Consider the following 24,686-nt stretch of genomic DNA (forward strand, 5'->3'; position numbering starts at 1 on the left):
GTCCCGGTACCTTCCAGTGTTTTAACACCAAAGATACCTAAACTTGTTTTCTGTAAATCAGCTCTTTCTTTTGCTTTTAGAGTTTTATACATCGGAGATCAAGGTTCTCATTTAATCATGAAATGTACCATGGACGGTTTGTTCTCCTGCACCCACGTTGCTGAAGTCCAATCCGGAAGGATCACCTGGCCAAACCAGCTATATAGTTCTACAAGGCATAGTATACATGTATAGAATAGAATGCAAAGTGTGTTTGTTTGTTAGCTAGCATCATCCTCGACTCGCCTCCCCCTTCCATCCATCCCCGACCCTTAACAAGAACTGCAGTTCAGTCTTTGTTTCTTGTTTTCATTGTCGACAATAGTCTCAAAAACTCATTATCATAGTTATGTAAAGAACCAATGGGATTTATTTTCTTGTTAAAATTCTTAAAACATGGTAGATATGCACTTGACACTTTCTTTAAAGGGACTGGAAGTGATCTCAAGACGTAAACATGTGACATCATTCAGCCTTTGAAGTTTGCTTTTCCGGTAATACAACTGTGTTTATATGCCGATCGACTTGACATTTTAGGTCACCCGAGACTTTGCCCTATGGTGACCTATTGTAAATACATATTTTCGCGCGTCTCTAAACTACCAGGATAGTTTTTATCAACGATTTGCTATTTTCAGGGCAATGTAGAATATCAAGTGACATTTAATTCCCCTTTCATTCTTTTGTTGAAGTAAAAACAAAAGTATGGATTTAACCTACACCAAATGACATCTTATCTAGGTACTTCCATCAAGCTGTATTGATAAGAGTGAAGATTTCGATTTCCCTATTGTGAATGTTACATTTCTGGAAAGTGATATACCTGCATGTAGCGTTTATATCACGATTTTCCTGTCAGATGTCGACAAAGGAGGGAAAAATATATTTCTTTGTGCGTTATTTAGTTGGAAATTGTTCATGCTGGTTGGTTTGCCTAGTGGTTTCATTACTGTTTGCCATTTAGAAAGGTGACGTCACATTCATAGATTAGTGAGGATCTGTATGGCGGATATCGATGAAGGAGAAAACGATTAACCTTCCCGAACACCTGGTCTTGTTTACCCTGGATATCTCTCTGAGTAAATTGGTTTTCTTTTGTTAATTATGGCCAAAGTTTTAATCGAATTTGAGTTTGAATTAGATCTGCATTTTTTTTATTGTATTATTGTGTTTATAACTATACATATATCAGTGTTATTGATAAAGGGGAAATAATTTAGCTCGCACAACATTTCTATTCAAAAATAGACAAAGTGTGTGCAAGACATGATTACACCCGTCACTTTGAAATAAGTCCAAGATCACTTCTGCTTCTCTGGTTTATCATGGACGAGATAAAAATATCGATCATTGTATTTCGGGCTCTATGATAACATTAAGAAATAAACAAGTTTAGGGTGACATTATCAAGGTATCAATTGGTTAGACGTTTTTATCAATATCATAGTGATCGTGACCCTGTATCCCGAAACAAGAACTCATCTGCATGAAAAAATGTAAATAAATCGATTAATGATTTCCCTTCATATAGAATATGTAACCTCGACCTTGGAAACCTGAAACACATTGTGTTTATTTTTTTCATCAAAATCTATTAAGACGTGAAGTATCAAGAGTGATAAAAATCAAATTTTGTGATGATTTTCTATATATATTGATTGTGACCTTAGAACCCTGAAACAGAATAATATCATCGGTATACCCATAGTTGACTTTTGAATAATATTTGACGAAAATCAATGAAAGAATGAAGTCGCCAAGTGATTGAATAAAAATAGTTGATATTTTCTATATTTAAAGCACAACTGATCTTTGAATGAAGTTGTTAGGTGCTTACATTGGAACAGGGCACGACTCGACGCGACGGGACGGACATGGGCCATGCTATACGCTAGATCCTTTCCCCTTCCTCTTAAATGACAGGGACATAAATATAAACACGTGTGTGTTTTGGGAGGAGTCGGAAATAGGCCTGGGTACATTAAGCTATCATGTCGTGACCACCAACATAAAAACGCTTTCAAGATTATGTTTTATCATAGTTGAAACAAGCATGCAAGATGTGTGATTAAAATTCTACAATCTTATTTTAGGAATATCTTTTGGACCGATGGTTGGGCAAACAAAGTAGTCAACTGTTCGTTAGATCTAATGAACTGTCGGGAAACGGTAGTCAATACCCAGAACCTGAACAATGGAAACACTACTTCATTGTTTGGAATGATCCCCACAGCCTCCACGGTAATAGTGTCTACCCTGAACGATTTCGTCACAATGTCCCTTGATGGTAACTCATCTACTGTACACAGCAGTTCTGGTGGCAACACGTACTACATCGTCTCTCGTAGCAGAACCACTCAACAGAAAGGTAAACTTTTTTCTCCAATCGAGGTAAAAATATCTTACCTTTCATGTTGTCATATTCTCACTTGAGTTTCTTCTGTCCAGATTTAAAGTTCTTTAAATAAGTTTGTGAAAAAGAATTACACTTTCTGTGTACTGAGATATAGGAACATGTTTAACTCTGGAACGTCCTAAAGATAACGATGATTTAGTGAAAGTCTTTTATAGATATGTACTAGCTGAGAAAAGAAACTATTTATATTTAAAATGGTCATGTATTGCTCAATTTTATCAATTAAAGCTTGAAACTTTACATAGATGATATAATAGAGTTCGTATAACACAACTAGTAGAATATTACAGTGTGGCGTTTCGATGAGTACACGGTCACTTTCATCAGACAAATGACCAATGTGGAGCGTACTGGCAATGACATACGAAATGGTACGGAATCGAGCAACTTTTCCGGCTGTACTATAATCCCATATACACAAAGGTCGAAAAAAGTGTGAAGAGATAATAAACAGAATATAACATTAGATGGTAACAATGTATTGTAGTCAATTCGGCTATGCTTTTACCTCCTTATGAAGTACTGTCCGCTGCGGCGTATCCAGATGGCTTCCTTAAACAACCGTCTGAAAAGGTTATTTTCCCTGTCTACTTTTTTGGACATTTCCCAGTCAATGATATGGTTTTGCTGTGCGGAATGATCTATAAGTGCAAATTTACTGATCTGGGACTGTGAATGTTTTCGATATAGTGACTTTTTACCTTCTTGGGATTCCACGTCTTTCTTATGTTCATTGAGTAGGACCCCGAATCTCCTGCTTGTTTCTCCGATATATAACGCGTTCTTGTGATGTGATCACTTCTAAGTGATACAGTTTATCATTTAGGCTACATTAAACTGAATAACTAGTTCAAAATTATTCTTGATGCACTTTAGCAAGCAAAATGAAATGACTGTTTCTAAAATTGAATGAAGCAACTTTAAGAAAAAGATAAACTCCTTTACCAGTTTTTGTTTCAAAACACCGACTAAATTACACTACATCTCTTCAATGAAACAATTTGGCCTTCTAACAGTTCAACTCGATTTTGTCACTATAGTTGGTTCATCACACTTTACTTGGGTTCCAATGTCACCATCATCAGCAAATTCAGTCCTTGGACGAATCACATCATTACCTTCGTCATCAGGTATTGTTACCTTTTCACGTTCCACACATTTCAGAACGTCTTTTCGATTTCGACGATATGTGATTCCAGCATCAGTTTCGACCAGGTATGACCCCGGGGATACTTCCTCACGGACTACAGCCTTTGTAAACGATGTACTATCACGACTGTCACGGATACTCACAGTGTTCCCGCGATCCAAGGGGGGTAACTCGCGAACATTTTTGTCATAATAGAACTTTTGTCTGACTTTATCTGCAAACTTTTCCTTTCTAAATTGTTCTGACGACTGTCACTTGACCAACAATTGACTGTCAACAATCGGCAGATTTGACCAGGCTTTCTCCCATGGAGAAGCTCCATGGTGTAGCTCTGTAGACCAATAAGTTCATGTAGAAACCACTTCCGTCCTCATGCGATTTCTTGAGAAGACTTTTCACAATGCCCACACTTTTCTCAGCTTGTCCATTTGACTGTGGGAAGCTGGGACTGGATGAAATATGCTTGAAATCATAGTTCGTAGCAAACTCTCGAAACTCACTTGACGTAAACTGTGGACCGTTGTCACAAAATACTTCTTCGGGGGCCCTGACCTGCAAACGTGTATTTCATTGCCTTAATAATCGACAAAGCATTCAAGCTCTGTAAGGGACACACTTCTTGATAGTTTGAATAATAGTTACATATCAATAGGAAATTGTCACCTTTAAGCGTACAAATATCAACGCCAACCTTTTCCCAAGGATACTCCGCCACAAGATGAGGGTTTAAAGGTTCTGATGCCTGTTTTGACCGGTGTTTCGCACACGTTGAGCATGACTGCACCATTTCCTCAACACACTGGTTCATGCCTGGCCAGTACATTACCTGACGTGCTCGGAGCCTGTATTTAGCTATACCCAAATGCCCTGAGTGAATTTTCACTAACATCTCCTTTCGGAGACTCCTCGGAATCACTACCCGATTGTTCCTCAAGATCACACCTTCTACAACACTCGGTTCATCCCGGATGTTCCAGTACTCTAGAACGACTGACGAACACTTTGACTTAGTATCTGGAAATCCATTGACGATGGTTCCTATTACCACTTGTAGATCGGGGTCTTTGCTTGTTTCACTTCTTATTTCATCCATTTTCCTGTCCGATACCGGAATACTATGCATTACGAAGTCTACGTAAGCATCAACTTCCGCCTCACCAGAACGATCCTGCAGAGTTTCTGTCGACTCGTACGCGCGCGACAAAGCATCTGAAGTATACATGAACTTGCCTGGTGTGAATGTAACATCTAATGTGTACTTCTGTATCCGTAACATCAATCGTTGAATGCGCATAGGACAGTCATTCAGCGACTTTCTAAATATCGCGATAAGCGGTTTGTGGTTTGTTTCGACCTGTACTCGCTGGCCATATATGTATTGATGAAATCGTTCACAGGCGAAGGTAATGGCAAGCATTTCCTTTTCAATCTGTGCGTAGCGCGTCTCTGCCTGTGATATTGCTCGTGATCCGTAAGCTACTGGGAACCAATCGTCATCATGCTTTTGTAGGATTACCGCTTCTAGACCAGACTTGGACGCGTCAGCTGAGATTTTGATTTCACGCTCACTATCGTAGAACTTCGATATTGATTCACTGGTAAGTATGTCTTTCAATTCCTTGAAGCATTTTTTCTCTGCTTCGTCCCAGTGAAACCCATTTTTTCTCATCTAAGAGCTGCCTCAGCATAGCGGTCTTAGTAGACAGATCTGGTATGTAACGACCCTGATAGTTCCCCATTCCTAAGAACCGTCGAACATCTTTCTTACACTAGCGTGTTTTGAAGCTTTGGATTGCTCGGACTTTCCATGTATCTGGTTTCATTCCTTCTGCAGACACGAAATCTCCAATGAATGTTAATGACTGTACACCACAGACACATTTCTCCTTGTTGAATTTCAGATTTGACTCTCGAGTAGCTCTAGAACTTTGCGTAGCCTCTGGTTGTGCTCTTCCAGAGTACCTTTCCGTATGCTGATATCATCCATGACCGATGAAGCTCCTTCGACGTGCTCAAATATCATATGGATTGCCTTGTGGTATACCTCTGGAGCTGAGGATATTCCGAATGGTAATCGTAGAACCTGTACCTTCCGAATGGTGTATCAAAACAGGTTAGCTTTGATGAATCGGAATCCAATTTCATTTGCCAGAATCCGGATGAAGCGTCGAGCTTACTGAAATATTCATTTTTGAACTTTGACATAACTTCTTCTCTGGTTGGAAGCTTAAATATTCTCGTAATATTGCGCGGTTCAGGTCCCTGGGGTCAAGACATATACGAAGTTGACCGTTTTTCTTCTCGACGACAACCATAGAGCTGACCCAGGATGTAGGATCATTCTCCTTACATATGACTTCCAGTTTCTCCATACGTTCAAGCTTTGCCTTAATCCTGTCCTGAATGGCAAATGGAACCTTACGACATGGGTGTACCACTGGTGCAACTGATGAATTGACTTAAATACTGTGGTAACCTGGTAGACACCCCAGGACTTCAAATACATCAGAAAACTCCTATACAATACTGTCTGCTGACTGTGCAGGTTTGTCAATGTTAAACACGCGATTGACTAGGTTAAGTTTATCACATGCTTTCACACCTAGGAGTGCAGTTCCCGAGTTTTAAGCCACTATGAAATTCACTGGAGTTGTCCGCCCTTTGTGGTTCAGCTTCAGTACACATGCACCTGTGACCGGTATTTTGTCTCCACTGAAAGAAATAAATCTCACATTCGCCTGATGTAGCTTCGGCTTCTCTGCCAACTTGTAATACAATGTTTTGGGAATAATGTTGACTTGACTGCCAGTATCTAGCTAAAAGTTAACGTTCGTACCGTTTGTATTAATGTTCAACCTCCATTCCTTGCTTGAAGAATCACCAGAATTAATTGTATCTACTGTGTCAACAAAAAATTCTGTAGAGTCACTTTGTTGAAATTGAGTTTTTGTTTCTTTGAATTCTGACACTTCGTGGACTTTCTTGCCAAGGAAACACATTTTTGAGAAAGTATTTTTCTTTTGACAGTTGTTACAGGTTTTACCCATAGCCGGACACTCGTACTGGGTACCATGATTTCTCCCACATCTTCCACATTGACCTTTAGTCTGTTTTTGTAGTGTAGCTGTCTGTTTGTGTTGTGCTGTCTTACCACCTTGCTTGGAACGTGTTTGTTTTCCCGTAGGCTTGTGTTTAACAGCATGAACCTCCTTCTGTTCTTCAACTAGGTCTTTCATACGATCTTTTGTCGTTTCCGCCGTTCTACACATGGTAATTGCGTCACTGAGTTTCAAATCTTGAACCCTTAACAAACGAGCCCTAAGACCATTATCAGGAATCCCACAGACGATTCTATCCTTGATAAGATAGTCTGTTAACTGACCAAATTCACACGATTTGGCTTTAGTTCTAAGTTCGTTCACATATATATCAATGTTTTCATCGAATTTCTGAGAACAAGTGAAAAATTTATGACGTTCGAAAGTCACATTTTTCTTAGGCGAGCAGTACGCTTCAAATTTTCCTATGAAAACGACTAATTTAAACTTGTCATCTTTATTTTCAAATGAAAAGTTATTGTATATCTCGAGTGCATCCTCTCCAATAACGTGGAGAAGCAGGCATGTCTTTTGCTTGTCCTCTTTTCCCGTCGCACCGGAAGCCTCGAGGTATAGTTCTCTGTTTGAATCGTTTTCAATTTTCCGCTACGTTACCTGTCAGTGACAGTGATGCGGGCGACTCCAATTTATCCATATTCTTCTGACACCATGTGGTGTTGTCACTTCTAAGTGATACAGTATATCATTTAGGCCACTGGCCATAAACTTAACAACGCCATGTGTACGTTTAACATACAAAAAACTGATTTTTATTACCTCCTTCTTCAAGAGTTTCAAGTAAGGGGACGTTATCACGACCAACACTCAAAGTCTGCATGGTTACACACCACCATCATTACAGTTCTTGCATTCAATTTTGTATACCCATGCTGCGACGTTTTCTTTGGGTATTTTATCCTTAGGGACTAGGATATTTCGGGTGTCTTGTGAGGTTTCATGGGTGCTGCAATGCCATGACCATGGTTAATCCTCTGAATGGTCTCTGACAGACCTTTGATATAGGGGATGACAATTTGTCCTTTCGTTTTGTTCTTTCCCTTGGTGTTTCGACTCTTAGTTTTTTTTGCTTGCATCAGCTTCATAGTTAACTTTCTGGATTGCCCGGACATTGTATCCATCCAGATGATTCATGGTGCTATGGATGTGTTTTTTTTCTTGCTTCTTGTCTTGTTGTTCAGTGACAATCGTTTCAAGTTTGTTGAGAAAGGTTTGTACAAGTACCAACTTTTGGTGTAAGGGATGGTGAGATCGAAAGTAGAGGTATTGGTCTTTTCCCTATGAACCAATACCTTGATATTACCATCATCTTTCTTTACTAGGAGGATGTAAATGGCATAGCGCCATTGATTTCTTCCTTACAGGTGAATGTGATGTTGTTGGTGATGTCTAAGGTATTGATATGCTCAGTCAAATCTTTCTGTGACCCTGTTTTTACTATTTCCAATATGTCATCGCCATACCGCGTCCACAGACGGGACTAGCATTCTATGGGGACCGTTGCTAGAGCATTACTCCAAGTGTTCCATGAACAAGTTAGACACAATCAGAGACACATGGTTGCCCATAGATGTGCCAAACCGTTGCTGATAGATGGTATATCGAAGGGAAAGTAAATCCATCAGGTCCTGGATATGGAGATTGGTGTTCTTTCGCCATGACCGGTCCTGCTGTAGGCGGCATCTAATGATAACAAGTGCTTTGCCAGTGGGTGGGTTGTTGAACAAAGACACTGTATCGCGTGAAATGAATTCCTGATCTTTTTGGAAAAGTACCGTGGACATACTTTCTTCAAGGTCTTTCGCGTTTTTGATATGTCGCGTCGAATCTCCCACCAAGGGTCCGAGAATGTCTGCTAGTGACCTGGAGACAATGGAACCAGTATAGTCCATTATAGACCGTAATGGATTACCTTCTTTGTGGAACTTTGTTGTGCAGTACATTCTAGGTGTGTTCTCTGCACTGGGATACAAGTGTCTGTATTGCGATTCAGTTATCTTATTTTCTGGTTTAAGTTTTAATAAGCTAGGTACCAGGCGCTTTTTGAACTTTTATGTGTGGTTGTTCTTGAGTTTTTCATGTTTTGTTGTCTTAAAGCATAGCAACGACTTTGTTCACGTATTCGTCGGTGTCTATGACAACTATGGCTTTTCCCTTATCGGCTGGCAAAATCATGCTAGATCTGTCCTTGCTCAATTGTTGAAGTGCAGTGCGCTTTTCCTTTAATATGTTGTTGGTGGTAATTTTGTAAATTTTAAGATACCTGTCACTTGTTATCTCCTTGTTGATCAGCCTCAGCATAACTCAAGTTCTGTCATGTGGCTACGATATAATCATAAACTGGAAATTTGTCTTGGACGATGGCATAATTAAAACCCTTAAGTAGCTGTGTTTTGCCGCTATCTGTGAGCTGTTTGTTAGATATGTTAATTAGCTACTTATTTGGCATTGTATCATTGGAACCCCAATCTCTTTCTGTTTCAACGGCGTTAAATGGCCTTCTTTGATCGTGCTTAACACTGTTTCCCCTATGCGCTTCACATTTATGTTCATATCCACGAGAGTGTCACTTGCAACCGCTCGGTAAGCTTGAAGGTTAATAGTGTTTTTTCGTTTTTCAATGCGCCAATTTTGTCGTTAATAACGCTTATTGGTGAATGTTTCCATGACAGTTGTGTGAATCAACGACGTCCATTTGTCGGAGGTAGTGTCATGAAGTGGGTGGCATTTCATTCTATGGTAGAACAGCTCTTGTGGTTGTGGACGGCACACTTGCAGGTATCAGATACTGTGACGAAAGCACATGGCCTCACGTCCTTCCGTGTATGCAGCAACGTAACGTCATGCTGCAACAGGATAACGCTTGCCAAAACGTCGCGGGGGCAGTCATTGACTTCTTGATCCAGCACAATGTGAATGTGCTTCCCTAGCCTGTAATGTCGTCAGATAGGTACAGAACACGCGTGGGATGATATGCAGCGTCGCTTACGTCGCAGTTAAAATCAGACGTTGATGTTGCCAGACCTGTCACGTTTATTTGTGAGAATCATCATTGTCAAGCATGCATCGATTGCAATAGTGGACATGCACTGTATCGATAAGCTGGGCATTGTTTAGAGAACGTCTGTGAAAATTGATCTTTATCCAAGACGCTGCTGATGCAATAACCATATCAATTGAGCTGGTTTTAAATAAAGGTCAGATAAAACCCAGTTGCATTTTTTGGTGATCTCTTATATAGCTCTGGAGATGTATCATATCATATCCATGCAGTTTCTTTTTTCCACTAGTATTTATATATATACATCATCAACATAAAACAATCCTTAATGGTGAATTACTTCCCTTGAATACTTATCTATGGTGATACATCGTAATTCTAGAGTGCTCTTTTTTATCTAGATGAAGGTAATCCATGTATAAGCCATGCTTGTTCCGAGCTGTGTTTCGCCTCTTCTGATGACCGGTACCGCTGTTCCTGTTCTTCTTTCTCCACCAATGTCATGTCAACAAATGGCAAGAATTGTCAGCGTAAGTCACAACCCTCAGAGACTGAATATAAATGTCACATCTACAAAAATGCTTCACTTGAAACTGAAATTTGTTGGTTATATAAATGTGAGACATATCTATATGTAACAAATCTTAACATTGTTGAGGGTGGTCGGGTGGTGCAGTGGTAACTCACTAGCATTTCGCATAGCCGCACGGGGTTCGATTCCTGGAATGGATGTGAAAAAGTATGGGGTTACCTGCCTGACCACGTGGGTTTCCCTGGGGTTCCTCCCACAGTAAGACTCCTCGCGAGCTTCCATCCGGGCTAACAAGAGTAATTAGCATAATTTAGATAACTTGTTTCGCAGCTGTTGTAAAATAAAGTTTATTGTTATTAAGACAGCTGTCTATCAGCATGCATTATACATCATGCTGCACAAAATGCACAATTAAAGCATATCATATTATATATATTTACAGCTCAGTGGGTAGGGTAAATAGTATGTAACTATACAATACATGTATATTAAAGAATGCACAATTAAAGAAAGATATTGGTGTCACAATAGACAAGGATCTTAAGTTCAAACTCAACAATAAAATAATTGTATGCAAAGCAAACAGCAAAACTGGACATCACTACTGTAATCATGGATAAACCAGTGTTTGAACAATTATTCAAATCTTTAGTGAGACCTCACCTATAATATGCCTCCTCTGTTTGAAGTCTACTCAAAATTCAAAGATAAAGACCTGATTGAAAGGGTGCAACGAAGAGTAACTTAACTCCTTCCATGCCCCAGTTTCTTCCTTAAAGCAAGGTTATCTGAACTACCATAGAAAAGCCTATTTAAGTTAAGAATAAATCTTCTATTTCAGGTAGTTTCCTTAAACTATGTAATACTATGGGTAATCTAAGGTAACGAACATTCCTTAAGGAAGATTCGTGAATCTGGAACCAGGGTTAGAAGGCTAAGAAGGTTACAACTTTCAATTTTGTAACATTAAAGGACAAGAAGAGACATCGTAGATTTGAAAAAAAAAAACTGATAAGTGAGTGACTAGGAACCAGTAAAATAAGTCCTTTAGATTAACATTGGCAACATAGTATCCTATGTACAGTATACATGAACATTAACCACCGGTGAAGTAGTATCATAATCCTATAATAAAATGATTTTAGATGTATAGATATGGATAACTATTCTAAGTAACGTGAGCACTCATCCACTGTTCTCAGATTATTCTGTCTCATGTAACCATGAGCACTTTTCCACCTTTCTGGGATTATTCGGTCTCATGTAAACGTGAAGACCTTTCCACTGGTTTGGAAATATTATGTCACATGTAACCATGAGCAATTTTCCACCGTTCTGTGATTATTTGGTCTCATGTAAACGTTAACACTTTTCCACTGATTTGGGAATATTATGTCACATGAAAACGTGAACACGTTTCCACTGTTCTCGGATTATTCTATCACATGAAAACATGAGCACTTTTCCATCGTTCTGGGATTATTCTGTCACATGAAAACATGAGCACTCTTCCATCGTTCTGGGATTATTCTGTCACATGTAAACGTGAACACTTTTCCGCTGTTCTAGAATTCTATTGCCACATGCTAACATATTCAACCATAACCTGTTCTGGGTTTCTAATGACACGTGTTAGCGTTCCGCTGTTCTGGGATTATCCTGTCACAAATATGATTATACATGAATAAATTAAGCGAAGTTATACACCTAGTTAAACGCATAGCCGATAGATGTATCAAAAGTTTGCAATTTAATATAAAAATATAGTTATATGTTGGTACAAACGTACTCTTGGTTTTGACTTTGCAGCACCTCTCTGTTTTAATGATATGCATACTGATCGCTAAATAAATCCTAGTTGATAGAAATATAGTGATTAACTAAAGAGTCTAGCGCTACCATGTATTATTGATACGCCTCTCAATTTATATTCATTTTACATTGAAACAAAGTAAGCTAATGATGTGTTGAAGTTAGGGCACTGTCATGCACTATCTATAAAACGATTGCAAGTGTGATAATTTACGACTTAGTGATTTGAAGACCATGAAAGATAATCAAAAAGTGTAAACACTAAGGGTCTATATCCTTTGTGTTTGGTTATATTATTTTTAAAAAGCCAAGATGTTAACTGCGTTTCTTTCCTAATTTTCCGTTTTTCAAGCAGTCTCCATCTTAAATCATCAGATGCAAGGTATCAATAAATTCTTTGGTTACATCTATAATTCGAAAGGAAGATATGCGTAATGTGCTCAAGACATAACACAACGTTGATATTTGAAAGAACTATGATTTCCTGTTTTTATTCCATGCCTTCAGCTGCGACACGAGCCATTTTGTATGCAGAAAGAGCCACAGGTCATGTGGGGCTGGTATCCACAACATTGAAAGGGCATACAGTAATAGCAAGTTCACCTGAACCACGAGCACTGGCTTACGATCCTTTGACAAAGGTAAGGCACTTTAATGTACTATTTCACTATGATATGGATAAAACCAGCGGAAGAAAATTAAATTAAAACTACTGCAATAATCACTGCAATACTTTAAACTTAATACGTATACTTAAAACGTTTACAGTATAAGGTCTACCCTTCCGGAACACCTTATCCCTTTTGGGTATTTTCATATGTCTCCTTTTTGTTGTTCATAGTGCGACTTTAAATCAAGATTCTATTGACATAACGATATTGTGTTTGGACAGTCAGCATCTAAAATCAAGATTTCGTTGTCGGTATTGCGGTTTTTCAAGACATACGTACAGTCAACATTTTTAATACAGCGATATTCTCGCAGTTTCCTCCACTACTTCCCCATCTTTCAATTTGTTACATGCTGAAAGCGGACGTAAAAAACAAGTAAACAAATTAAATGACATCAGTTTTTTAAATATGTTTCTTTACCTAGATGGTGTACTACAGTGATTCCAAACACCAGTCGATCTATAAAGTCGGATTGAACGGCAGCACGCCAACTGTATTTTTATCAAAAGAAAACAGTATTGGAAACGTGGAAGGTAGGATTGTTATTAAAAACAAATCTTTATCTTTATCTTGAAAACATATTGACCAGAGAATCGTTAAATGTTTATATCTGGCAATGACGTAATCCGAGTAACATTTACATCACTTAACATTATGACGATTCCGCCACACTAAAGAGCAAAAAGACCGAAACCATCTTCCAAAATTAACTAACATAAGGACTTCTAGGCGGATGATTCCATCACAGTAGGGAGGGACAGTGCCTCACCTTGACAGAACACTGACATCAGTTGATGAGAATCCACCTAGTGAAATCTAATAACAGTACTAAGTATGTATGTGCCAGCTATCATTCCACAAAACTACGGGAGACTAGAGTTGGTTTCCAGTACCTATTTCTAGTTTCGTTTAACATTTAACGGAACTGGAAATCAGATCCTAGTTCCTTTATTAAACGAAACTGGTAACCAGATTCTAGTTCCGCGTAGCAAAAATGGGAAAGGGAACCAGATCCAAATTCCACTCAACCTTAAATAACAATTTAAGACAAGTGTTTTGAAGAATTCATTACTATAAACAGCACCAGGAATATACGTGCTTACGTCTCATAATAATCCAAACTTTATTTACGGGTGTCTTCCAACCTCGTGTTGCTTTCAATAAAAACATTTCTGTTTGAATTTCAAATCGTCACCACTATAATTGGAGTAGTTAGTGATTACCTACGAATATGTATTTTTATAGAGCCACTATTTATCTTGTATTTACAGCAATGACAATAGACCAACGACAACGTCGTCTTTACTTCATCAACCGATTTGATTGGGAAATTGACAACACGACCAGATCCATTGTCAGGATAGAGATGGCTGGACTCGCCAATGGTGAAAGAGTGCTTATACGTCAAACACAGGACACCATTACTGACATCCAAATCATCCATCACTCCACGGCATCGTAATGTGTTTCTAATTTCCTTTGATTAAACCTGTCGTTGAATAAGCTCATTCAAAACCAATGTGACTGATATTCTAATTTCTGAACGTTACACAGATGTATTTTGATAAATGGACTACAATACAAAGTAGAATATCATATTGTCTGTGCCTTATATGATTTTTTTACAATGATATATGTTTGTTCACTTTTATATTATTTTATATTATGTACTTTTAGTTATCTCTACTACTCTGTTGGCAACCCGAACCCAGCGTTGTACAAGATGTCAATGGACGGAAGGATGGAGAACCCGGTGACGCTGCCGGGGTTAGTTAACCCTACCCAACTGTCCAGTAGAAGGGAGGTCTTATATGTACTGAACAACGACAAGCTGATCATCTGGTCGAATGACTTAATATCCGAATACAACCTCACGGGCCAGGTCTGAATCAATATAGTAAAATAGACATGTCAAGAACAGCATCGGGTTGTTTAGTAACTTCCAATTTAAATGCTGGATATTTCGGGGCCCCTCTTTGCAGTTCCGTGAAAAAGTGATTTCTTATTATAATTTTTCAAACCGTGTGATGATAATTTCTTCGCATTTTTTGTGTAGGCTGTATCCATGACAAGTGATGAGAGATATGTTTACTTTGGCGTCGGAGGAATGAGACTTTCCAAACTCAACAGAATGAGCGGGAGGGCAAGGGCTCCAGTGCCTGCTGATATAGATCCAGTAGACTTACTCTATATATATACACCAACGCCAGGGATAGCAGCGGGTAGGTCATACAACAATAACTTAATTAAGTATGTAATGTTTAGAAATCATCAGATATGCTTTCTTTGGCTTTAGTTGAAAAAAAAATGCAATAGTTGTGTAATAATGAGTCCTGATATATATGTATTGGTGTGGAATGGTCAAGTAATGTGAAAACCGTGAAAATACTTAGTATTCCCAAAGCCTATTCCATAAATATTACGATAATTGCTCTTTTTTGAGGACGAACGAATGATGGGTTTGTCGCTGAAATTTTATTGTCTTTGTAATTATAGTAATATTTTTCCTATTCATTACGACACTTCTACAGTTATAGTTATGCTGAGACGTTTTCATTTGTTTCGTTTGTCACTGTTTGCTATGTAATATTTTGTCCACCACTAGTAATATTAAAATATAATTTTGTGTTTAGTTGCATTGGTGTAACTTATCATTTTTATAGAATATATGCAATAAAACAACCAAATACAGTATGAATGGAATGCTACTTCTAGTGTTGTAGGACATATACTTTTTAAAATATATCAATTATCAAATACCACAATCTAATGGAGAAAAGTAGGTTCGTTGAATGACGTGACAGTAGACATCATTAGCTATCGTTTTTGCATAAAACCCAAACTGCTTAAATGCATTACGGTGTATAACATCGCTTATGGAATTTTAAATATTTGATCTACTCTGGATATGAATTATTGAGATAATTTGGTGTCAGAATATTTCGAACACAATAAATATGTTTTTTAAGTAGCATTCTGCACTTTAAATATTATACTTCGTAATATTATACTATCTTGATTTTAGTTTATTCTGGTACAAAATTAATGTAATGGTTATGAATGTTTCGTAACTCCTTACAATTAGTATCTTCTTGTAACTAGCACTTAAGAAATTTAGAAATTTATAAAGATAATTCATACAGTATATTCAGAACATATTTATTTTTGGTTGCAGACTCTGGGTTGTGTGATAACAACGACCTATGTAAAGACGCTAGTGTCTGCTTCAAGACTGCTAACCCTGATATCGTCCGCTGTAAATGTCCTGCCAACAGTTTCAACACTCCAATCGACGGCAGTCGTGAATGTATAGGTATGGATTTTAATATTCCAAATATCAGTAGGTTAGTCTGTAGATGGAGGATGCAAGACACTCGTCAAGTCATCAATGTTGCTACCATAATCAGGCATCGATTCGTTTTCTGGTAGGACAAAACTGTTATATCAGTATTGTTACCCAGGTTTTTGAGGTTGTGTAACCCGAAAGCATCTAAGGGTAAAACCTTATCGCACGATGTAGAGGGCAGATTACCTATTTTCAGTGATTGGTATATTTTAAAAAACCAGAATTGTTAATTTTTTATTTATATTATAGAACCTACAAAATATATCATTGTAAGCGACGTCGACGGTATAAAAATGATTTCACTGGATGATGAGCTGAGGAATACGTACACAATAGTACCTAATGATAATGGCTGCCAACCCTACCATGGTTTGGCTACTGATGGACGGCGTATATTCTTTGCCGCTTACGACGGGTAAGGATATTGTCATTATCTGATTATGATGTATATTATCGAAATAATTGTTTAACTTTTAATGCAAGACCACAATAATGAACACTAAATAAACCGATGTGACTGTCTGTAAGATTGAGTTGCCGATTTATCTTCTGTTATTCTTCACTATAGGCGATAAAAGTGTTAAACAACTACAATAACTTGAATTCAAATCAGTATATTTATATGGATTTTTTCTGATATAAAGCTACCCATGAGAGTTACTTTTTTCTTCGTAGACAAATCCTGTACACGGCCTCTATTAAAGGTGAGGACGTGTCAGTAGAAATGGTGTTGAGGAACATTACCGTTGTTAATCTGGCCTATCATGACAATACACTGTTCTGGACGGGACATTACAACTGTTTCATGTATAACGGAACAGTTGACGGCATGCGTCAGTGTGAAACCAACAATGGTAAACTTGGTGGAGTGTTTAGTCTTGATGTAACTCCTGGTTCATCTGGTCAACGCCAGGTCACTACCCTGGCCGGAGATATTTATGACCCACAAGGCGTGATTGCTGATTCGAGGTAAGAGATATGGTTAAAGTCTGACAACAAATGTCTGAAGAGTTTTATTAATGTGAATCCATTTCCAGCTGTCTAGTTTTGTTCTGTCTATGACTATTGAAGTATACAAGTGATCTATTTCTACACTTGGTCTGGTTTCACTTGATATGTAACCTGCTATGTTTCGACATGTGTTGGTTTTGCACCCCAATGTTTCTATTACGTCTCCTTCTCCAATGTATCTATTCGAATTTTGCAATTGGTATATTTCGACTCGAGTTAGATTCTGACTTTTATTCGTTTCCACTCGTGTTGAATTTTTGCTGTATTCTGAGATGTTTCCGCTAGTGTTCAGATTGACATCTTGTATGTTTTGATGCACGCTGTATTAATTCGGCCTTTGAAAGGATTTCACTTGCATTAATTTTCCCAGACACTTGAACTCGGAACTGAAATGAATCTCTTATTTAAGCCGGGAAAAGAAGTTACGTTCTTTGCAAATGTTGAACTCCTTGGCCAAAAATTGACCGAAATATCTACCGCAATGGAATGTGAAACGTCTGATTTTAAGACTCTAACTCATTTATAAATAGTAGATGTTGATTGATGCAAAATCTTCCAATGAAACTATAAAATTAATATCTTACAGCTACGTATATTGGTCCGACCCAAAACGTGTGAAACGCATGGACCTCAAAAACCCTGCAGAAGTACCAGCCATTGTTTCACGACGTGCCAATGTCTTTTCATTACAACAAAATAAACAGCAGACACACTTATTTCTAGGCGGGAATGGTATTGCCTTTAGAAGGTTCGCCACACAGAGTAAGCATCGACAGATACATCTGTACTGAGCACAGAAATAGTATTGCTTTTCAATTCAATGAAATCATTCTGAATAGACAACAATGAAAACAACATACGCCTTTATTTTGGTTGAGTCTCCCCTTTTGACAGAATATTGTGTAAAATGTCATACCTATATTTTCGTTGCAGATTTTGATGACGCTTTGATCTATTCAAGCTTATCGAACGTTCGCGGTATGTCCGTGAAAGGATCTTTAATTTTCGCCTCCGATTGGAACTCCAGTACCATAAAACAGTATGACTTGCGCACGCACCAGACAAGACTTATTGCCAACCTTAGCCGTCCTAGTCAAATTGTAGTGTTTGGACTCGATACTAATGTTCAAGGTAACTAGGCATCCATTGTTATCTTAAGATTGTCAAGTGATTCACAAAGCAAACTTTCACACCTATGCGCACATAATAAGCAAGGAATAGACACGGTACACGCCTTGTAGGCCTCGAAATAAAATGTAAGCGAGATATTAAGCTAGTTATGTATACATCAATATTGATCCACACAGCGTGAAAATTACTTTCAAATGAAGTTTGTAGTAAACACATAAATACTGACTCGGTAAGAGGTGACATAAACACACCACGTAAGCTACATATAGTAATAAATACATACTATCGATCCCATGACGTAAACATAGACAAACAATAGATACAAAAAATAAAGTAGACAGCCGAACAAATTAAGTTACAAAAATCGATACATAAAATATGACTCGTATAAAAGTAGAGAGAGACAAATAAGGTAAGTTACCAATAAATACATAATCATTGACTCGCACAAAGTAGAAAGAGGCATATGAACCAGGCTAATAATAGACACATAATCATTGACTCGCACAAAGTAGAAAGAGGCTAATAAACCATGCTAATAATAGACACATAATTATTGACTCGCACAAAGTAGAAAGAGGCTAATAAACCATGCTAATAATAGACACATAATTATTGACTCGCACAAAGTAGAAAGAGGCTAATAAACCAGGCTAATAATAGACACATAATTATTGACTCGCACAAAGTAGAAAGAGGCTAATAAACCAAGCTAATAATAGACACATAATTATTGACTCGCCAAAGTAGAAAGAGGCTAATAAACCAGGCTAATAATAGACACATAATCATTGATTTACACAAAGTAGAAATACGTACATGAACCAGGCTAATAATAGACACATAATTATTGACTCGCACAAAGTAGAAAGAGGCACATGAACCAGGATAATAATAGACACATAATTACTGACTTACACAAAGTAGAAATACGTACATGAACCAGGATAATAATAGACACATAATTATTGACTCTCACAAAGTATAAAGAGGCTAATAAACCATACATGCAATGGACACATAAACATTGACACATACATGTGTTTATGAATGGACAAAGGGAGACACATGATTAAGAGCATGGGTAAGTTCGAAATGATACGCAAAGATGACATGAACATGTACAAATTGTCAAAAATAACAAAAACAATAAAAAAGATGCAAAAAAGGACAAAGATACAAAAACAACAAAAACACAAAACTGTAGACAAAGACACGAAACTAAAACAAAGATAACTAAATATAGACAAAACTATAGACAAAGACACGAAACTATAGACAAAGATAGCTAAAATATAGACAAAGATAATTAAATATAGACAAAGATAACAAAAATATAGACAAAAATAGCAAAAAAGACAAAGATAACTAAAATATAGACAAAGATAACTAAAATATAGACAAAGATAACAAAAATATAGACAAAGATAACAAAAATATGGACAAAGATAACAAAAATATAGACAAAGATAACTAAAATATGGACAAAGATAACAAAAATATAGACAACGATAACTAAAATATAGACAAAGATAACAAAAATATGGACAAAGATAACAAAAATAGAGATAAAGATAACTAAAATATAGACAAAGATAACAAAAATATGAACAAAGATAACTAAAATATAGACAAAGATAACAAAAATACAAAGATAACAAAAAAGGACAAAGATACAAAAACAATGAGAAAGATAACAAAAATAGACAAAGATAACTAAAATATAGACAAAGATAACAAAAATATAGACAAAGATAACAAAAAAGGACAAAGATACAAAAACAATGAGAAAGATAACAAAAATAGACAAAGATAACTAAAATATAGACAAAGATAACAAAAATATAGACAAAGATAACAAAAAAGGACAAAGATAACAAAAACAGTGACAAAGATAACAAAAATATGGACAAAGATAACAAAAATATAGACAAAGATAACAAAAAAGGACAAAGATAACAAAAAAGGACAAAGATAACAAAAATAGACAAAGATAACAAAAATATAGACAAATATAACAAAAATATAGACAAAGATAACAAAAATATAGACAAAGATAACTAAAATATAGACAAAGATACAAAAATATAGACAAAGATAACAAAAATATAGACAAATATACAAAAAGACATAAATATGTAAAAGGACGTACAACGAAGATGTGGCAAATGATGAAAAAGAAATTACAAACATTTATGTTTAAAACTCATGATGAGATAGTGGACTATTTGAATCACCCTGAATATGTGGTCCACAAACATTTTGTTTGTTATCGCCATGAGACATAAGATGAATCAAAAATATAGACAAAGATAACTAAAATATAGACAAAGATAACAAAAATATAGACAAAGATAACAAAAAAAGGACAAAGATAACAAAAATATAGACAAAGATAACAAAAATATAGACAAAGATAACAAAAATATAGACAAAGATATCTAAAATATAGACAAAGATAACTAAAATATAGACAAAGATAACTAAAATATAGACAAAGATAACTAAAATATAGACAAAGATAACAAAAAAGGACAAAGATAACAAAAGTATAGACAAAGATAGCAAAAAAGACAAAGATAAAAATAATGACAAAGATAACAAAAATAGAGATAAAGATATCTAAAATATGGACAAAGATAACAAAAATATAGACAAAGATAACAAAAATATAGACAAAGATAACAAAAATATAGACAAAGATAACAAAAATATAGACAAAGATAACTAAAATATAGACAAAGATAACACTAAAATATAGACAAAGATAACTAAAATATAGACAAAGATAACAAAAATATATGGACAAAGATAGCAAAAAAGACAAAGATAAAAATAATGACAAAGATAACAAAAATAGAGATAAAGATATCTAAAATATGGACAAAGATACAAAAATATAGACAAAGATAACTAAAATATAGACAAAGATAACAAAAATATAGACAAAGATAACAAAAAAGGACAAAGATAACAAAAATATAGACAAATATAACAAAAATATAGACAAAGATAACTAAAATATAGACAAAGATAACAAAAATAGACAAAGATAACAAAAATATAGACAAAGATAACAAAAAAGGACAAAGATAACAAAAATATAGACAAATATAACAAAAATATAGACAAAGATAACAAAAAAAGACAAAGATAACAAAAATATAGACAAAGATAACTAAAATATAGACAAAGATAACTAACAAAAATATAGACAAAGATAACTAAAATATAGACAAAGATAACTAAAATATAGACAAAGATAACAAAAAAGGACAAAGATAACAAAAGTATAGACAAAGATAGCAAAAAAGACAAAGATAACAAAAATAATGACAAAGATAACAAAAATAGAGATAAAAAGATATCTAAAATATGGACAAAGATACAAAAATATAGACAAAGATAACTAAAATATAGACAAAGATAACAAAAATATAGACAAAGATAACTAAAATAGACAAAGATAACAAAAATAATGACAAAGATAACTAAAAATAGACAAAGATAACAAAATATAGACAAAGATAGACAAAAAAGACAAAAATAACAAAAATAATAGACAAAGATAACAAAAATATAGACAAAGATAACAAAAATATAGACAAAGATAACAAAAATATAGACAAAGATAACTAAAATATGGACAAAGATAACAAAAATATAGACAAAGATAACTAAAATATAGACAAAGATAACAAAAATATAGACAAAGATAACAAAAATATAGACAAAGATAACAAAAAAGGACAAAGATAACAAAAATATAGACAAAGATAACTAAAATATAGACAAAGATAACAAAAATATAGACAAAGATAACAAAAAAGGACAAAGACAAATAAGGACAAAGATAACAAAATATAGACAAAGATAACAAAAATATAGACAAAGATAACTAAAAAAAAAGGACAAAGATAACAAAAAAGGACAAAGATAACAAAAAAGGACAAAGATAACAAAAATAGACAAAGATAACAAAAATATAGACAAATATAACAAAAATATAGACAAAGATAACTAAAATATAGACAAAGATAACTAAAATATAGACAAAGATAGCAAAAATATAGACAAAGATAACAAAAATATAGACAAAGATACAAAAAAGACATAAATATGTAAAAGGACGTACAACGAAGATGTGGCAAATGATGAAAAAGAAATTACAAACATTTATGTTTAAAACTCATGATGAGACAAAGATAACTAAAATATAGACAAAGATAACAAAAAAGGACAAAGATAACAAAAATATAGACAAAGATAGACAAAGATAACTAAAATATAGACAAAGATAACAAAAATATAGACAAAGATAACTAAAATATAGAGATAACAAAAAAGGACAAAGATAACAAAAATATAGACAAAGATAACAAAAAAGGACAAAGATAACAAAAATATAGACAAAGATAACTAAAATATAGACAAAGATAACTAAAAATAGATGACAAAGATAACAAAAATATAGACAAAGATAACAAAAATATAGACAAAGATAACAAAAATATAGACAAAGATAACAAAAATATAGACAAAGATAACAAAAATATAGACAAAGATAACTAAAATATAGACAAAGATAACAAAAATATAGACAAAGATAACAAAAATATAGACAAAGATAACAAAAATATAGACAAAGATAACTAAAATATAGACAAAGATAACTAAAATATAGACAAAGATAACAAAAAAGGACAAAGATAACAAAAGTATAGACAAAGATAGCAAAAAAGACAAAGATAACAAAAATATGACAAAGATAACAAAAATATAGACAAAGATAACTAAAATATGGACAAAGATAACAAAAATATAGACAAAGATAACTAAAATATAGACAAAGATAACAAAAATATAGACAAAAAAAGATAACAAAAAAAATATAGACAAAGATAACAAAAATATAGACAAAGATAACAAAAAAATATAGACAAAGATAACAAAAATATAGACAAAGATAACTAAAATATAGACAAAGATAACAAAAATATAGACAAAGATAACAAAAATATAGACAAAGATAACAAAAATATAGACAAAGATAACAAAAAAGACAAAGATAACAAAAATAATGACAAAGATAACAAAAATAGACAAAGATATCTAAAATATGGACAAAGATACAAAAATATAGACAAAGATAACAAAAATATAGACAAAGAAAATATAAAAAGATAACAAAAATATAGACAAAGATATCTAAAATATGGACAAAGATACAAAAATAATGACAAAGATAACTAAAATATAGACAAAATAACTAAAATATAGACAAAGATAACAAAAATAAGACAAAGACAAAAATAATGACAAAGATAACAAAAATAGAGATATAGACAAAGATAACAAAAATATGGACAAAGATAACAAAAATATAGACAAATATAACAAAAATATAGACAAAGATAACAAAAATATGGACAAAGATAACAAAAATATATGACAAAGATAACAAAAATATAGACAAAGATAACAAAAATATAGACAAAGATAACTAAAATATAGACAAAGATAACAAAAATATAGACAAAAATAGCAAAAAAGACAAAGATAACTAAAATATAGACAAAGATAACAAAAATATAGACAAAGATAAAAAAAGGACAAAGATAACAAAAAATGACAAAGATAACAAAAATAGACAAAGATAACAAAAATATAGACAAATATAACAAAATTATAGACAAATATAACAAAAATATAGACAAAGATAACTAAAATATAGACAAAGATAGCAAAAATATAGACAAAGATAACAAAAATATAGACAAAGATACAAAAAAGACATAAATATGTAAAAGGACGTACAACGAAGATGTGGCAAATGATGAAAAAGAAATTACAAACATTTATGTTTAAAACTCATGATGAGATAGTGGACTATTTGAATCACCCTGAATGGCCGTCGTATGTGGTCCATCGATAAACATTTTGTTTGTTATCGCCATTTCTTGAGACATAAGGGATGAATCTTAATATAGACAAAGATAACTAAAATATAGACAAAGATAACAAAAATATAGACAAAGATAACAAAAAAGGACAAAGATAACAAAAATATAGACAAAGATAACTAAAATATAGACAAAGATAACAAAAAAGGACAAAGATAACAAAAACAATGACAAAGATAACAAAAATAGACAAAGATAACAAAAATATAGACAAAGATAACAAAAAAGGACAAAGATAACAAAAAAGGACAAAGATAACAAAAATAGACAAAGATAACAAAAATATAGACAAATATAACAAAAATATAGACAAAGATAACTAAAATATAGACAAAGATAGCAAAAAAGACAAAGATAACAAAAATAATGACAAAGATAACAAAAATAGAGATAAAGATATCTAAAATATGGACAAAGATACAAAAATAGAGATAAAGATAACAAAAATATAGACAAAGATAACAAAAATAGAGATAAAGATATCTAAAATATGGACAA

At 34.4% G+C, this 24,686-nt stretch overlaps 1 protein-coding gene across 1 annotated transcript in view; it reads left to right on the plus strand.

Annotated features, from left to right (window-relative positions):
* Positions 1-24,686, plus strand: part of LOC132563274 (low-density lipoprotein receptor-related protein 6-like) — a 47,799-nt gene that overhangs the window by 5,566 nt on the left and 17,547 nt on the right. Inside the window, exons 5-17 of the mRNA XM_060228032.1 lie at positions 81-215; positions 2,133-2,407; positions 10,124-10,252; positions 12,574-12,707; positions 13,162-13,270; positions 14,009-14,195; positions 14,415-14,619; positions 14,794-14,959; positions 15,913-16,050; positions 16,333-16,498; positions 16,759-17,052; positions 17,681-17,856; positions 18,028-18,225. Of these exons, the coding sequence (XP_060084015.1) occupies positions 81-215; positions 2,133-2,407; positions 10,124-10,252; positions 12,574-12,707; positions 13,162-13,270; positions 14,009-14,195; positions 14,415-14,619; positions 14,794-14,959; positions 15,913-16,050; positions 16,333-16,498; positions 16,759-17,052; positions 17,681-17,856; positions 18,028-18,225 (2,312 nt within the window). The remainder of the gene's footprint in view (positions 1-80; positions 216-2,132; positions 2,408-10,123; positions 10,253-12,573; positions 12,708-13,161; positions 13,271-14,008; positions 14,196-14,414; positions 14,620-14,793; positions 14,960-15,912; positions 16,051-16,332; positions 16,499-16,758; positions 17,053-17,680; positions 17,857-18,027; positions 18,226-24,686) is intronic.

Source organism: Ylistrum balloti, unplaced genomic scaffold (genome assembly GCF_031769215.1).
Source record: "Ylistrum balloti isolate Yb309-2 unplaced genomic scaffold, AGI_CSIRO_Ybal_v1 Utg371666, whole genome shotgun sequence".
In the NCBI taxonomy this organism is placed as follows: Eukaryota; Metazoa; Mollusca; class Bivalvia; order Pectinida; family Pectinidae; genus Ylistrum; species Ylistrum balloti.